An 18013-nucleotide genomic window follows, 5' to 3' on the forward strand; every position below is an offset into this window, starting at 1 on the left:
AATCACAACATAGAAAAAAGATTAAATGAATCACAAGATAAGTAAAAGTATAATTTATAAATTGAAGATCTCCCATACAGATACAGTAATTTATAAATTGTAAACATTTGTATGCAGTATCATCGATTATAAATAATATAGATAGCCCACTGGCATGTATTTTTTGCTGCGCGTTAATTGTTGCCGTTGTAGAGCGCTTTATACTGCTTTTAGTTATGGCAGTTAGTACCGTGAGCGCTGACGATCGACGCGCAGGCGCACTACGTCGTTCCTGGCAGTATTGCGCCTGCGCGTCGATCATCAGCGCTCACGGTACTAACTGCCATAACTAAAAGCAGTATAAAGCGCTCTACAACGGCAACAATTAACGCGCAGCAAAAAATACATGCCAGTGGGCTATCTATATTATTTATAATCAATGATACTGCATACAAATGTTTACAATTTATAAATTACTGTATCTGTATGGGGTATCTTGAATTTATAAATTATACTTTTACTTATCTTGTGATTCATTTAATCTTTTTTCTATGTTGTGATTTGTCTGTAGTCTGCACGTCCATCTATTAAGAAATAATATAGTTTGTGTTTCTCGTATAGATTTAATTCGGTTTAAACTAAGAGAACTCCAAACATGTACACTAGAAATTCAGGTACGCAATATTCATACATTATTTCATTACTTTGTAAATGTGTAATTAGAATTTATAGATTTAGTAGTATTTTAGTTGATAGTGTGTATACATATTGGGTTGTAACTTTTTTAAAAAGAAGTAAAATCGTTTTGGCTTAGAAAGACAATTTCTTAAACGGTTTAGTATGTATTTAAGTTTTGAAAATGTGGTTTCGCACCTCACTCGTGTATAAGAAAGTGTCAATACAAATTTATAAACCATATAAAGATAAGAATGGGCTGAAGTATATAAGTTATATTTATGTAATACAGCATATACACACCTAATACAATTTTGACAGGCCTTTCCTTTACCTTTTTCTGTAAACATTGTATCATCATCACTTTCAATAAAATCTTCTTCTTCAATCAGCTCTTCCATAATGTTGAAACCAGAAACAATTTTTTTGATTCTTGGCCATTTTAAAATAAAATCTTTAAGTTCAGGTTGAATTCTACCAGCTGTTATTTCACAATTACTATATAAGTGTGCGTTCACTTGTAATAGTATATTATAATATAAAAAATAATGATTTTATTGTAAAGATCATCTAAGATAATAAGTCTTACTTTATAAATATTTTTCTTATTTTAGGCAGTGGTTATGATACTCGCCAAAGCTATCAACAAAAGAAACAGGAACAGGATAAAACACCTCATACAGTTGCTACTTTCATCACACAGCCTGTTTTGGAAACTGTATGTTTTACATTTTTGTCACAATCAACCGTTTGATGTTTATTTATTATTATGTTTATTTAACATTAATGAGGGTATAGCAGAATTTTTTTGGTCTTAATTCTTCAATGGGTTCCAAATAACTGAAAACCTCGATAAGTTTCCCCGCTTAATTTGATAATGACATGTGACTCTAACGACACTTTTTTCAAATTTAAATATCATTAGATTTTATTTAAATTCAGTAGGTATATGTATATTTTTTTCCGCTGTGGTAAATATTATATTAACAAAAAATAAACCTATGAAACTACAATCTATTTATCTATCAAATTGGATGTTTAATAGTACATTTTTATAACTCACTTTCATTCATTGTTTGTCAATTTTTTTGTTCATCTTATTCAAAACTTTGGAATTTTCTATATTGAAATTACTATTGAACATCCAAGTTGGTTGACAAATAGATAATAGTTTCAGAGGTTCACTATTTTTAATATAATATTTACCGACGGGGCAAAAATATTTACTGAATTTAAATAATATATAGTGTTATTCAAACAAGAAAAAGAGTATTGTTGGAGGTACCTGCTAATATCAAAATTATGCAGGGAACTGTATCAAAGGATTTTTTTCAATTATTTTGAACCTAATGATGGGTTGAGACCAAAAAAATGTCTGTCACGCCCTCATTAAGAACAGGTCTCTTATTTATAACTTTTTTTTTTTTTTAACAGAAATCAAATCCAGCACAAATGCTATTTCAATCTCAACAAAATAATGGTGTAAATGTTCTAAACTTTAACACTGGTAAAGCATCAATTAATCCAGTAAAAACAAACGCCTCTGTTGAAGAAATGCCTAAAACTCTTATTTCAGAAAAGAATGCTCTGGATTTAGCTGAAACAGTTCAGGTGATAAATTTTTGCTTTGTTTATTTCATAGATCGTTTTAATAATAATCATATGTTTTAAATTTGTCTGTTATTTTATACTTACTGAATAGTTATTAAATAAAGTTGAAATTATTAATTTTTGTCAAAGCTGACAGTTTAGTTAGGACTATTGTTGCACTCAATATTTAATTTTTGTTTATATATATTTATATTACTTAATATATAAGCTTGCATAAAGCAATTTGGCAACAAAATACTAGGATAAATAGAGGTTAGGTAAGGTATTTCAAAACATTATCAAAATTGAAACAGCATTTCTTACAGGTTATAAAATAAAATACCAGCTGTTAGATATTACTAAATTTTTTCTTCTCCGTTATCGAATTCCTATTTGAGAGTAAAGGCTAAAAGAAAATATTTTTATTAGTATCTAACGGCTTAGTTAAGTGAATATCATTTTAAATTATAGTAAATTTATTTCAGAGTCATGCTGCAGTTTTGAGCAAAACTTAACAATATTGGAGAAATTTACGTAGTGTGTGTTTATTGCAAATTAATTTCTAAATATTGGGACAGCTAAGCCAAAAATGTGTTGCGTAGATGTAAATTCAGTATGCTCTAAGCTCTAACTAGTTGCCAATGATAATATAATAAACTCCAACATTTTTTTTTAAAGTATTCAAACTCTTGCTAAATCAAAACCTTCTAATTATTGGTATTGGTATTAACAACAAAATTAATGACTATATGTTCTATTTTTTTTTCTAAATTTATATAGAATAACTTCTTTTTATTACAGTTTTAACTTTGAAAAATAGATGACAAAAACCATGATGACGTCAGGTCTGATTGGACTTAAATTCATTGATACATGCTCAGTGTAATATAATCTAAATGTATGTCAAAAGTTCCAACAATTTCAATTCCATAAGTATATAGGCATAACTGTATGATGCAGGTTTCCCACTTTAGACAGAGAGCTATTTCATTATAGTTTGGATGGGCAGAATGTTTTTTCAGTGTTCTGCTTAACTAAGTTATGATAAAGTACCCTTTAGTGTTGGTGGGGAGATGTGAAAATCCTCATAAATCAGTTGATGCTTTTGTGCACTTAAATTAAAAATCTAAATCATTACATTTTTTAAAGTATTTACAGTAAGCTAAATTTTAGTTTACTATTATAGATTGGCAACTACCTAATAGAATGGCATTCTAACCATTTATTTGATGCCATATAATCATATTGATTAATACTACATTTATAAATGAATTTCATTTATATGTGTAGATATTATTCAGCTTTCAGTATTTTGACATCATTTATGATGAGTTGTGTCATAGCTTTAATATGGACCCCATAAACAAGAGCAGATTATATATTTAGTTCTTACATTTTAATATAAAATAAGTTATTATTGTGTAAGTAACCAATTCATATGTATTCTCTGCTGATGTGTATGTGTCTTACTCTGAACATACTTCTTCGCCACGTATTATAAATTTGCTTATGTTGTCTCATTGGGTATATAGAACACTGAAGGCGATCAAACAAAGGAAGAAAAGAAAGTAGCAAAAATGATTTGGCCTCCGAAAACCAGTATGTGTTATTTAAAAACATAGGTATTAGACTGGTTCAAAAATGTATTTTATTTAATTTTTCACCCCTCAACGAAATATGGGTACATCTCGGTTAAAAACAGTGTCTGCTTTTTATTTTACGATCTTTTTCAGCTTGACACAAAGGTATTTTCATTTGCCATTTAAATAATACACAAGATATACTATGTTTTTTTTAACTATGCATAACTTTGTAAGTTTTTAAGACACGATTCTAACTACTGCTGTTTAAAAGCTTAAAAAAAGACCTACAAGATTGATTATAACTATGATTGCGTTTGACAAGTAGTTTAGCCAATAAATCTATGGAATATTTAAAAAAATGTCTTTTTTAATATAAGTCAAAACTTCACTATAGCTATAAACAATCTTGAAGGTTTTTTTCATAAGCTTTTAAACGCCAGAATTTAAAACCGTGTGTCCTAAAAATGTACAAAGTTTTGCGTAATTAAAAAAAACATAGTATATCTTGTGTGTCGTTTAAATGGAAAATGAAGAATACCTTTGCATCTAGCCGAAAAAGATTGTAAAATAAAAACCAGACACTGTTTTTAACATAGATGGATACGTTTTTCGTTGTGGAGGCAAATAAAATTATAAAATACATTTAGAACGAACCAGTCTAATATATAGTTCTTTATTAAATTGTATTTTTTTATTTTTATAGAAATTAATAAGAAAGAACAGAAAAAAAAGTTGAATGCTAAAATGCGCCGTCTAATCTGTCCCAAAAGCCCTTTAATGGTTTTCAGTGAAATGTGTAACAATGTACCCATTAAACTGCAAGAGAATATTCAAACTAGTTATACAACTTATATTGCATCCATTGAGGTAAATTTATATTTATTTATTTGTATTACCTATTATGATATTTATTTTAATTAATTTTTTAGGTTGATGGTCAAACTTACATTGGAGAACATATGTCTAAAACACAGGCTAAACAAAAGGCATGCGAGCGTTTTTTGCGTACTTTATTAGCGAAAAAAATGACTGAACCACCTGGTAAGCGCGCTAACATTAACAACGTCTTATCAAATTTGGCTATGTTTTGTTTGAAGATACTATTAGGCCGACCTGTTTTTATCTTACTCTCTATCAAGGCTTCTTAAATATTTCATACGATGTAACTATTCTGCACAACAAAATATATGTCTGCTTATTTTGCAGTAGCATATTTTAATCATGTCATCGCCATAAATTTAACTTATTCAATACAGCCAATTGATCAATATTGTCAATATCAAATATTGATTGATATAAATTGGTTGTATATGGGCGTTTAAAAGACATTTTATTATGTATAAATGTATCATTGTAAATCAGTGTTGTAGTCGTTGAATATACGCTGTGTGTGAACTCATTTTTCTTTGTATGGGTGTACTTGTAATAACAAAAAAATTGTACCCATGAGTCAAGTAAATCATTTTTGTTATAATATATAAACGTTTCCATAGAAAAGTAGGAGGAGGTTAGGTTAGGTACACAACAGTATTGTCCTTGCACTGTTAAAAATGTTGACAATTAAGTTATAAGTCTTGGCAAGCCCGGATTAAGACCTGAAGGGGCCCCGGGGCCGATATTTAGTTGTGGGCCCCCATCAATGAAAAACAAAAAATTTTGTTCTAATCCATGCTTGAACATTATAATATTAGTCACATTGGCGTACACATAACTTTATAAAATAACACTGTTAAAAATTAATATTAGGTACCATTGATCAATTAATTTTTGTTTCATAAATACCTGTTAAACAGTTTAAATTCAGAACTACGAATAAAAAATATATTATTACTTGAAAATTAAAATAAATAAATAGAATTAAGTCTTTTTTCTTGATTTTTGTGAAGCAAATTATTACAGAACTACAAATAAAAAATATATTATTACATGAAAATTAAATAAAATAAATAGGATTAAGTCTTTTTTCTTGCTTTTTGTGAAGCAAATTCTCTCAACGTTTCTTTAAAGCTTTAAGTTTTGTAGAACATCATTTTCTGTGGATAAAATAGTTAAGGACATTATAGATTATCTTGTGATAACTAAGATCTATTCCTTTTTTAAATTTTGGCTAGATTCGAAAATGATCGTTCTGCAGTGCAATTGGAATAGTAAGATAAATCCTAATAGGAATATGAATGTTTGGGAAAATATTAATAATATTACATGCAGCCATCCACTCAAAAATTGTATGTACATCACTTCCATCCAATTCTGGTTTACTTTGGTTCCAAAATTGCTTGAAATGTACTAGTTCATTTTTTATTGAATCATCAACATAAGTTTTGTAAACTAATGAATGTATTAACACTTTTCTCAACATCACTACTAGATTCCAAAATATGTAGTCTAGTTACAAATAAAAAGTGTTCAATTATTACACTATAGACGTTTATTCTTTTTTCCAGTTCTGGGCAAAATTTATCAATTATTAAATAGTGTGTTTCAACCAGAAATTTATCTTTGCCTCTAAGTATAGTCGACCCTTCTTTGTTACCATCGGGACATTTTTTTGTGATTTTTCTTTTTTTTTCATCTTTGTATGTATCATTTATTTGGGTACAAAACTCTCCAACTACGTTCATAGATCATGTTTAAATCTCTTAAACTTATAAAAAAAAAAATGTATGCTATTATGTCTCCGACCAAAGCAATAAATAACTTTAAGAAAAGATATATACAAACTATCACTTGAAAAACTATGGGTCCTAACCTAACCGGCCCCGAGTCTTGGTCTGTGGGACTAACTGGTGTATATCCCATTATAGCAAAAAAAGAAGATATGGATGTATCTGCCAGTGCAGCAACAATACCTCAAGGTCAACCTAAAGAAGATTTCCCATGGCCACTTTTTGCTTCATTGGCTATGCACAATTTAATTGCCCATTGGGAATTACAGCCTGTTGGAAAAATATCACAAGACGAAGAAACAAATAAACTCCCCAAAAAGGTACATTATTGTTTTACATGGCTTTTTAAAAATCATTAAACAATAAATATTGTTATTTTATTTTAGCCAACTGGTATGAAAAAATTCCCAGAGAACCCTACTGCCTACAACCCGGTTCAGTTACTTCATCAATTATTACCTGATATTACATTCTGTGACAAAACAATCAGTCCCAACAATCCTCCTTCCTTTGAATGTAGCTGTGAACTAAAGGGCACAACCTTTGTTGGAAAAGGTATTTATTATTACTAAATTTAACTCATCTATCTATAATATATTTAGATTTTCAATTCATTTTTAAATTAAATAAATTCATAGGTTTTTGTTTTCAGTTAATGTTTTCTTTAACAATATTCATAAACAAGCAGGATTACAGATTTGTTTTGTTATTTATCATTGAAATAATAAAATAATATTGGAAATAATTTTCATTGTATAAAAGTTGGCTAATAAATAACCTTAGATGTTGAGAACGTAAAAAAAATTAAAAATTAATAAATATTTTACATTATTTCAAAAAAAAACCCAATTAGTAGGGTCGGGGCATAGTGGGTACGGAGTTTCACAGAAATTATTATAACTAAAATAGATAAAATCACTTTCAAATAAAACTTCCATTGCGAATCTGTAAATGGTAGAATTACAAATAACTATATGCTATACATTTATCATTATTAAAAATATAATATAACTATTTTTTAGATACCTGTTGACTATTGCATTCACAGTACAACCTAAAGTTGTAGTTTAACAATCTAAATATTTATTAGTGTCAAAGTGTAATTTTCCCTTATTTTGGTTTTTCTTTAATTAAAAAAAAGTGACAACTAATTTGAAAGAAAATGGTATATGTGAAAAATATTAATATATTTTGGGCGTTTTTATCTATTTTGAAGGGGAAGTAGTGATCATTTAAAATTGTTTGGCCAAAAAAGTGCCATTTAAGTATGATTCATGAACTATAGAGTTGCTACATGAAAAAATCGGTTCAGAAGTTTAGAAAAAACATATTATTGTAAAAGCAATACATTCTCAACTACACGTCAAAGTTAAAACTTAAACTGAAAATCACTGTCTCTTAAGCTTAAAAACCTCTGGTCTAAAAAGGTTAAACAAACCAACAACATGTACGATAATGAACAAAATATTACAATATAAGATATGAATAAATTATTAAAATATATGTATTTCTGTAATAGCTCTTTAAATTGAAACATTAACATATTAGCTTAATTTTTTGTAAAACTGACAGTTAACTCATAAAAGTAACTCTTATTATATTGTAAAATATTATATAATATTTAAATAAAATTATATGGTAAGATCATATTATATAATTGACTTAAATATATAATTTATATATAACTAACTTTCAATTTACTGACCAGATTAAAAAAACGTGTAATAATGATATAAAATATACATTTCCAAAAATTTGATTATGTTATAACTTATATATGCGTGTATTAGAAAGAACATTTATTATAACAAACCCTTAACAGATGTTTTGGAGTGTTGCTATTTAAATTAAAATAACAACTTTTATTTATTACTTGTTTATTAATAAGACATTTTATATAATAATAATGGCTGGCTGATAACTTAATATTTATTAAGTTATCAAGGGGATATAGCTCTCTCTATAAAGCAAAAACATCATAAGACCTCATGCTCGTCTTGCCTTGTATGATCTGGTTGAGTGCCAAGTTAAAATTTCTCAATTATAATTTTATATAATGTTGTATAAAAGGTAATTATGGTAAATATTAATTAATATATTAATATTTTACAGGATCAACAAAGAAAATGGCCAAGAAAGAATGCGCGATTGCAGCCATCAAGCATAATTGGGGTTTTGATTATCATGCCAATAAAGTTTAATACTTATTATAAAAGACTTGTATTTTTTTTTTGTAATTTAATTACTTTATTAATTTCAAAAATTAAAAATTTTTGAACTTCTTGTATCATACGTTAGCGTTTAAGTATAAATATTACTTTAACTACTTTCTATCTCCACTATAATTTACTAGTGCTACACAACTTATTATTTTGACTCTAATGTGTATTACTGACAAATTGAAATGTGTGTATGTGTGTGTGTGTGTGTTTATTAAGTAATTTATACATTTAAGACCTCTAGATATTATGTTTTAAAGATATACTGTGAAGAAACTAAAACATGTTACTCCCTACTGTTCTGTCTTGTTTTGTTGGTCTCTTTGCTGGTATATTCTCTTTTGAAACAGTATAATCTTACATATTAAATAATAGAGATACTAGAGTATAAGCAAATTGAAGCAAAATATTAACTTAATAACTATAAAATAATACATACAGAAAAAAATATATTTGATTGCCAATTTTGTTAGATTTTTATAGTAGTAGAATATTTATATTTTAATTTTAGAATTTATCTTTTATTTAATTTTTTATAAATAATTAATAACATTGATATTTAGTGGTAATATAATATGTTATTAAAAAACTGAAGTAGTATTTTTTAATCCTCTACCATTGTAATAAGTTAGGAAATAATTTTTAGATTTTTAACAAATTATGTATATGTTTAAAATAATTTTTGCAAGTATTAAAATATACTGCAATTGCTTAAGATAAGGTATTGTAAAAAACAATTTTTCTATGATTACTTTTTAATGTGTTAATAAGACCCACAATTAATTGAACAGCATGATTACTAGATACTACTGTGCAAGGTTATTTTGCCCCAAACTTGGAAAAATAAGTTTTACCGTGTTAATTTCTTATTGTAAGTTATAACAGTTCAATACAGCTTTGAGTTGGAGGTTAGGTAGTGCTGGAAAATTCTAATTAGCAGTACCTAACAGATGTTATATATGTATGTATATAATTTTTTTTGTTTTAACCCCCTTCCCCAACTTATTTTTTTTGATAGCTACTTTTGAAACTTAAACGGTATTGCATACATTTCATTAACTTTTTAAATTGAGAGTATTTTACTAAAAATGTTGACTGGTTGCAAACCAGTTTTGTACAACTATTTTTAAAGTTACGAGAGTTTAAAAGTTAGGATGGGAGGGGTAGTGCACGCATACAAAAATAATACTACGCTGCACCTTTCCTCCTGCCCTAAACTTTAAACTTCAAAAATAGTTATCCAAAACTGTTTATCAACCAGTCAAACATTATTAGTACTTTATTATCAATTTAAACAGTTAATGTATGCGTTTAAATTTAAGTTTCTATAAAAAAACTAAGATAAGAGGGGGGGGGGGTTAAAAAAAAAATTGTGGAGACATTGTCTAAAACATTATTAAAAAAAAACTAAATTTCTTATTAAACTCTATGAGATATTGGTTGGTTCACGTTAAAATGATCACTTTGTATATATATATATACACACACGGCCAGGTGCTCAATAGCTTATTAATGAACTATAAAAGTAATTGTTTTAGTTCTTAAATCTTAAGCATTGCACAATGGACCATAAAAACATTAGCATAGTATGTGACTCAACAATTGACAATATTGAGTTACATTTACACATGAATTCCTCTGTTATAAATCACGTCTTTACGATGAATTGGTGTAGCAAAATTTAAAAGTATGACTTACTTTTATTATCTAACGAATTAAATCACAATTCATATAATACATTTTTTATGTTGAATTATAAGATTATAACATCAAACATGGTATGATATTACAAGATTATGCATGGTTAATCAAAATTTTAAACTCAATGAATACAAAACGTGAACAAAATTAGTTAATTCGTAGTTCGTATAGTTCTGATGGTGCAATTTCATGAATCATAGTATTTTAAACTGACCGCCTGTAACGTGTTACCAACTTAACTACAATTATAACACGGCAGTATTCATAAATACTAAAAATCAACAATTTAACGTTATATTATTTCGACTTGATTAATTAACAAATTGAAAATTACTTTTACGCATTAGAATCGCACGAGTTGTAAACTAAATACAATATTACAACAAAAATATTGTAAACCTAGTTATCAAATAACCCCACATAAACATAACCTCAATCACTTGAGTTTTGTGTTTCCTATTTTGTGCGCCCTGCTGACAACCGGACGGATTCTCGATTACAGTCTTTTTACTTCGGAAACGCTCTTATTGTGATGTATCGGGACTTCTAAACTTGAGATTTGAATTTCATCCATCGCAATCCTTGGTAATTATTTGTTAAGTTTATTGTAAAGCCATTTCTAGCGATTTATGTCCCTTGTGCTTAAGAAATTTGGTAAAATCAAAACGAGACGTCTTCGGTTGTAGAATATCGACGATCTTTTATTTCACTAACTATTCAAACATCTCATTTTGTCATTGGAAAATATTATTTAACTTGTATTTGTGTTATTAAAATCTTCGGTCGTTAGCTATACTGAACGGCGAATTTATCGTGTGAATTATTTAATAAATATTTTTTTTATTTTCAGGTAACAAGTCTTACACATAAAGTCTCAAGATGGTGCGCATGAATGTATTGAGCGATGCTCTAAAATCTATTAACAACGCCGAAAAGCGAGGCAAACGCCAAGTTTTAATCAGGCCGTGTTCTAAAGTCATCGTCAAATTTTTAAAAGTCATGATGAACCACGGTTAGTAACTATATTACAATACTAGTTTTAAGTTAATACACTTAAATTCGTGAATTTAATCAAATTAGCAGTTAGTTTTTAATTTTTTAGCAGAAATAACCTTCTAAAAACTATTTTTTTAGTGTTCCTAATTCTAACATGAATAGATCGGACAAATTATTGAAATTCAGGATTGTAAATTTCTGTTTCATTATTTATTAAAAATTAGGTATGCTTTAACTTTTTTTTATTAAAATTCTTGTTTTTTCATACTATTGTTATAGATATTCAGGGGTTCTTTACTTTGATATGATGTTACATTACTTTTTGATTTTACTGAATTGTTCCGTACACCTAATAAATATGTCTAAACATTAATTTATAAGTACTATTTTTCTAAAAACATTGACTTATTTAGTAGGTAGTTTGTAAAATTGTTTAGCTCATTTGTTTATCAAAAATTATAATATGTTTATATTTATTTAAATTTATAGTTCTATTTTAAGCGGACATACATAATAATTTTTTATGTCTTTTCCAACAATTAAGTAAAGGTTGGGATTAGTGGTTTTTAGGTAATGAAAATCTTGTGTTGTAAATTTGATAAACTTAAACTAATAGATAACTGAACTAAACTTTAGTAAATTACCTAATTTCATATTTATAGTATTAAATACTGTTATGCCTTTAAAATGTGATTGGAAAAAACAAATAAAGCACTATTATTCTTTATGAAGAATATTTTTTAAATCATAATTTGTGTAGTTTTTTAGCGAATATGGTACGTTAGTGTGGTTCTTATTTATGAACTTTTAAAACTCTAATGGGCTACTCCGCTATTTTGTTCATTACTATGAAAAAAAAATTTGGGTAGAATTTGGTTTTGATAACTCACCCCCTTCACGTGCCGCAAGGATTTTTCATATGATTATTTTATTTTGTTCCCTGGTCGATTTCTATACTTTTTTTCTAACAATAATTTTCGTTTTTCACAATATATTTGTTTAAACGATCTTTAAATACAAAATGGTTGATCATATGAAATTTTTCCTAATAATTTATTTTTTAGGCAATTTAATTTTGTATAAAATGCATTAAAAGCGTTTTACTCGATTTCCAATCGTTCATCAAACATATTTAAAGAACCGTAGAAAACCAGTTTTTCCAAATAAATGAAAAAAATTATGTTTTATTTTTTTTCTTGGATAATAATGCATTTTTGGAAAAATGTGTAAAAACCTTTGTTATAGAGAATTGAACGATTTATCATAAAGTTAATATGTAATTTTATGCTAAATGCAATAGTTTTTTATTTAAACTCGAAAAACTACCCCATTTGGTCATTTTTCAACCCGCTTGCGGCACGTGAAGGGGGTGAGTTATCAAAACCAAACTCTACCCAAATTTTTTTTTCATAGTAATGAACAAAATGACGAGGTAGCCCATTCAAAAACTTAAAAAAAAAATTCTTCATCTATGACTAAGGACCACCCTAATGGTACATAGCATAAAATCTACCTTGTCAATTTATTAGCTTTTGGAATGTTTATTTTTTACATTACCTTGGTCTAAAGATGTAATTGGTATGCAAGATCCGACAAGAAATACTTATTATTAAGAATTTCCTCATGAACTTGCTAAACAAAACCCTACATTATTTTCAAATGCATTGATGTTTTTAATCATGTGTTGCTAACTTGTATGCACATTATTTAACTATAGCTTATTATACGGTGTAGTTGAAAGATTCTAAGAGGTATGTGTGCCCTTTACATTTTTCTTTGTATACATGTACTCATTACAAAAGTTGTGTACTCTATCAATGAGTTTATGATTTTCTTTAGGTGGCTAAACACTGAGTATACCCAATGACTACACCTATTGTAATTAGAGTTGTGCAAGTTCTTAATAAAAAAAAAAATGTGTTCAAATAAAATGTTATTCAAATAATTATTTTAAAATGTATTCGGTTTTATTTTTTAAATTGTCAGAATAACTTTTAATCGAATACTGTGTTATCTTAATGATAATGATTTAGATAACACTGTATTAGAAACTTAATATTTTGTTAAATCACTGATTATCTTTATTTTTTTAGTTGTAGTATATGACAATTGGTATTATTTGGCTGTTATGAAATATTTTAATGAGACCATGACTATTACAACAAAAATATTTATCTTTTCTAGGATATATTGGAGAGTTTGAAATTGTTGATGACCATAGAGCTGGAAAAGTTGTTGTAAATCTAACTGGTCGCTTGAACAAGTGTGGTGTTATTTCCCCAAGATTTGATGTACCTATTAGAAATATTGAAAAGTGGACCAATCAACTACTGCCATCTAGACAATTTGGGTAATTATAATTTTTTTTTTTTTCTAAATTTATTTTATGGCACTGTTTTTTATATTATACGCTTCTGTGTTTAATTTGTTTTAAGTATGAATATTTTATTATGTAACACTCGGTTGATAATGTAGGTAACACAATTAATAATCTTATTTATATCTATTTGTAAAAAGTGAGTTTAAGTAGAATTACTGTAGTCATAGGGGGATAATTGTATGGCTTACTGTGCCCTAGTAAAACAGCCAGTCTTGCATTTATTCCACTTTGACAACAGGAATATTGCAACAATCAATAACTGCTTTAAACAAAATATTCATTATATTTAAAACTGTATGTAGTACTTATTATTATAATTTATAAATATATAATTTTAATGTAGATGTGAATTTATGAATTTCTAGACTCAAATTAGATGTGTGCAAGCTTAAGTAAGGCCTTGCTTTTGTAAGCCCTTGGAACTATTTAACTTTATTTATTTCCTTGTATGAGCTTTGCTAAATTGATTTTGCATATTTTCAGATGTATTGAATTTAAATGTCTTTACATTGCTAACTTGTAAAAACATATCTTAATAATAATTTATTTTTAAGTCTTTACAAATTATTTACTAAATCCATATGCAAGTTGACACAAATAAACATACAAATATTTCATTTACTCTTATCAGGGAAAATTATGTTTTTCCAATGTGTAATGTTCTTTATTTTTATTATCTAAAATCTGTTTGTATAACCCTTTCAAACTTGAGTAATACATAATTTACTATTTATTGTATGGGTTTAAGTGTAATGTTTGAAAAAAATGTTCAATGGTTGTTAAATTTAAAACAGTTTAGCCGTAACATTTTTTAAGTTAAATTTTAGTGTTAAGTATGTATAATTTCCAAATTAAAATTTCAAAAATCCATTTTTAATTCTTTAGTATCCATAAAAAAATTATTATTCTTGACATAATTTAAATTAAATTATTTATGGTAATCAAATTATCTTTAATATTATGTTTTATTCATCTTAAATGTCATCAATAAAAAAATAAGTTTTTTTTATAAAATTAAAAAATAGGAATTTTTTTAAAAATAATTTATGTACCACGTGTTGATATTGTGAAAATTACAGAGAAATTGTGTATTACATAATTCTTTATCTATTTTTTTTAAATTGCTCAGAATTCTAATTTAAACATTTTTCGTTGACACAAGTCAATGTTTTTGAATGCTACAAGTCTTATTTGTTGAACAATATTAACTGAAGTTTGTTTTTAAAATGTTATATTCTAAAAAAAATTAATGTAGCAAAACGAAATGTAAAATTTGTACTATTAAGTCAAACCCTAAAATAATGATAGAATTTTAAGTCAGGGAATAATAGCACCATATACTTTTGTTTTTAATAATTTTATCGGCCCTTAAGGCCGGCCATACACTTTCTCTCTGATGGGGAGGATTATAAAACAATGTATAATTACGTAACTGTTTATAAGCCGAGATGGGTTAATTCGTCTTCGAAGACGGGAGTGACGTCATTTATTCACCGGACAATTTCTCACTTGGCAAACGGAGCACAGAATGTCGGATTGGTGACAGGTGGTGCCAAACATACTGACGCCTTACCCGCTTAGCCACTCGTTCTCATACAATTTAAAATACATAAATATAACATATTGTATCGTTGTTTAGCAATAAAGTTGCATAGCAAAAAAATCTAGCTTGTCAATATTTGCTTTTGAAATGTTTTTCTTAGTTAAATTAGGCTAAAAATGGAAATAGTATGCAAGATCCGACAAGAAATACTTACTATTAAGAATTTCCTCGTGAACTTGCCAAATAAAACCCTACATTATTTTCAAATGCATTGATGTTTTTAATCATGTGTTGCTAACTTGTATGCACATTTTTACATTGTTAAATAGTACTATGATATAAATTGTTTTAAATTGTTTTACAAAGGAAATATTAAGATTTATCTATAAACCACCTGCAAGGTCCGACAAGAAATTCTTATTGTTAAGAATTTCCTCATGAACTTGCTATAAAAATCATACATTATTTTCAAATGCAAAGTTTCTTATGGCTTTATGTTGCTAACTTGTATGCACAATATTATTTAAAGTAACTGTTGTTGTTATTGTATTGTTTGCAATTTTTTTTAAAAGACGATATATTGCAATATGATTAAATATCAAATTTTACTTAAGTTTATAATTATTAATCTTAATAATAAATACTAAATAATAAACAATAAATTATTTATATTTGAACTAATTATACAATAAGTGTTAAGGTTCTTTTACTTCTAATAATTTATTAATGGTTTAAGTGACCAAAATAATAATATAAGATTTATACATTTGAAAACAAATTGTTGAAGTAACTATGTAAATTAATTAATTGTATTTCTGTTTTATTTTTTAGATTTGTTGTGTTGACAACTAGTGGTGGTATTATGGATCACGAAGAAGCCAGACGGAAACATTTAGGAGGTAAAATCTTAGGATTTTTCTTTTAATTGTACGTTTTTGTCTTTCTTTTTATGATTTAAAATAAAACATGTACCATTACAAAACGGATGTTTATTGTTTTACTTGTTCCTTGAAGTTAAACATAGTATTAAATGAAGATTCATCTTGTACTTCCAGTTTTTGCTTCCGTAATGAAAAAATATGGCTGGATAAGTATTATTATTCACCTTGAGTGGGCCGTTAGGCATACTTGGTTCTAATTAAACATAAATCGAGTTTTCCCCCGATAAACATAAACAATTGCACATCTGGAGGGCGCAAATAAATTTTCTCGGTTTAGTAGTTATATTATACCTTTTCATTATAGATTTATGGTTCTCTGAGCTGTAAGTTGTCGAGGGACTTGACCGATCATTGAAGTTAATATTTAAGGTCTACAGTTGTTAGTGTAGAAAAACTTATCTACTTGTTGTGTTATGATAAAAGTCTGTATACTTATTGTTAGTGATTTTTGATGCAAGTCGATTATCAAATATTAATTAGTTAAGTAATAAAAATAGACATAATTTTTATTTTGTTGCTAAATAACAAATTGTAGTATTATATTAAGAAAAAAAAATAAAGGTTACAATTATTTAAAAGAGGTAACAAATAAAAATACTCGATAACAATAATGTTATTTTATTATATCAATATAGTAAACATGGTCCTTTACATAATGTTGATAATTTCTATTATATTTTCAGTCTAATACATTTGAAACCATAGTAATGAGTGGTAATGAAAAAAAAAATTCTTATAAAATCATCGATTATTCTTACTATGTATAATCAATAGTAATGTGTATAAAAAAAAAAGAAAATTAAGCAGAAGACATCAATAAAAATAACAAGAAATTGCATCGCTTATTGGATTTATGTTTTCGACAAACTTTAAAAAAGCTGTATAGTAGGCACCAATTATAAAAACGTATACTTTATCTCAATAATATATAAATTGGCTAATTATGCAATTGTCTAATAAACTGTGTTCTCCGAAAAAAAAAGTAATTTTCCAGAAAATAAAAATGTAAGTGTAAATAACAAATGTAAAATAAATAGGACCCTAAGAAACAATAAAGTTTTAATAATAAAATATAGTATTAAATCAAGGAGAATGGAAAGCGCTATTATTAAGGAGCAACGGATAGGCAATAATATTTGTCAAAAATTGATCTGCCATTGAGTTGCCAATTTTTAATATGCCGATTAATAATTTTAACGTGAAAAACGACTTTCGTAGAAGTCATTTTCTGACATATTGTGAGGTTTTTAATTTTGTTTTTTACATGAACCTTACTAATTTTCTATGGGGGCTAAAAGGCCAATTTTTGATTTAACAATAATAAAATTAGTTAGATTTCTTTCTTAGATAAAATACAAAACAAAGTAATAATATATTTGCTTATAAAAACCTTATGAAAAAATAAATAAAATATCGGCCTCTTAGCCCCCACAGAGAATATGTTAAACTATGCATATTATAACAAAAAAAAATGTTTATGTTTAATTTGACGCCTTAGTTTATGGTTAATATAGTAGATAGGTTATTAAAAGTTCAGTTATAAAATGTGTAATTTAGTGATGACTTTATTTTTATAAAAACGCTTTTTAAGTGGTCTTAAATCGAATAACGAGGCTGCCAATCATTTTGTTTGAACCTAAGGATTTTAATGGACGAGCCAAGCTCTGTTCGGATATAACAGATATTGTGTTTATTTAATTTTGAAGTAAAAATAAATTGTATTTAAAATATATACAGGGT

At 27.0% G+C, this 18013-nt stretch overlaps 2 protein-coding genes across 2 annotated transcripts; both read left to right on the top strand.

Moving 5' to 3' along the window:
- The first annotated feature begins 406 nt into the window (after window positions 1-406).
- LOC126838000 (uncharacterized) lies at window positions 407-9206 on the top strand. The gene is made up of 9 exons (XM_050572063.1): window positions 407-653; window positions 1269-1372; window positions 2089-2265; window positions 3777-3843; window positions 4531-4694; window positions 4757-4868; window positions 6632-6813; window positions 6880-7048; window positions 8606-9206. Exons 1-9 carry the CDS (start codon window positions 635-637, stop codon window positions 8692-8694), a joined length of 1083 nt encoding a protein of 360 aa, XP_050428020.1. The 5' UTR covers window positions 407-634; the 3' UTR covers window positions 8695-9206.
- Window positions 9207-10857: 1651 nt separating this feature from the next.
- Window positions 10858-16314, top strand: LOC126838001 (40S ribosomal protein S15Aa). The gene is made up of 4 exons (XM_050572064.1): window positions 10858-10998; window positions 11264-11425; window positions 13594-13759; window positions 16164-16314. Exons 2-4 carry the CDS (start codon window positions 11293-11295, stop codon window positions 16255-16257), a joined length of 393 nt encoding a protein of 130 aa, XP_050428021.1. The 5' UTR covers window positions 10858-10998; window positions 11264-11292; the 3' UTR covers window positions 16258-16314.
- The last annotated feature ends 1699 nt before the right edge of the window (window positions 16315-18013 follow it).

This window comes from Adelges cooleyi, unplaced genomic scaffold (assembly GCF_023614345.1).
Source record: "Adelges cooleyi isolate 19-005CV unplaced genomic scaffold, UGA_ACOO_1.1 ACOO_flye_CR_arks_rails_tigmint_CR_PRNA_30, whole genome shotgun sequence".
In the NCBI taxonomy this organism is placed as follows: Eukaryota; Metazoa; Arthropoda; class Insecta; order Hemiptera; family Adelgidae; genus Adelges; species Adelges cooleyi.

Bases quoted from the DNA above. Each gene is read 5' to 3' on its own strand.
- LOC126838000 (XM_050572063.1), top strand. The intron at 4,869-6,631 runs GTAAGCGCGCTA...ATCCCATTATAG, and splicing joins AAAAATGACTGAACCACCTG to CAAAAAAAGAAGATATGGAT. The intron at 7,049-8,605 runs GTATTTATTATT...AATATTTTACAG, and splicing joins CACAACCTTTGTTGGAAAAG to GATCAACAAAGAAAATGGCC.
- LOC126838001 (XM_050572064.1), top strand. From the start codon at position 11,293: ATGGTGCGCATGAATGTATTGAGCGATGCTCTAAAATCTATTAACAAC. The intron at 11,426-13,593 runs GTTAGTAACTAT...TATCTTTTCTAG, and splicing joins AAAAGTCATGATGAACCACG to GATATATTGGAGAGTTTGAA. The intron at 13,760-16,163 runs GTAATTATAATT...TTTATTTTTTAG, and splicing joins CTGCCATCTAGACAATTTGG to ATTTGTTGTGTTGACAACTA.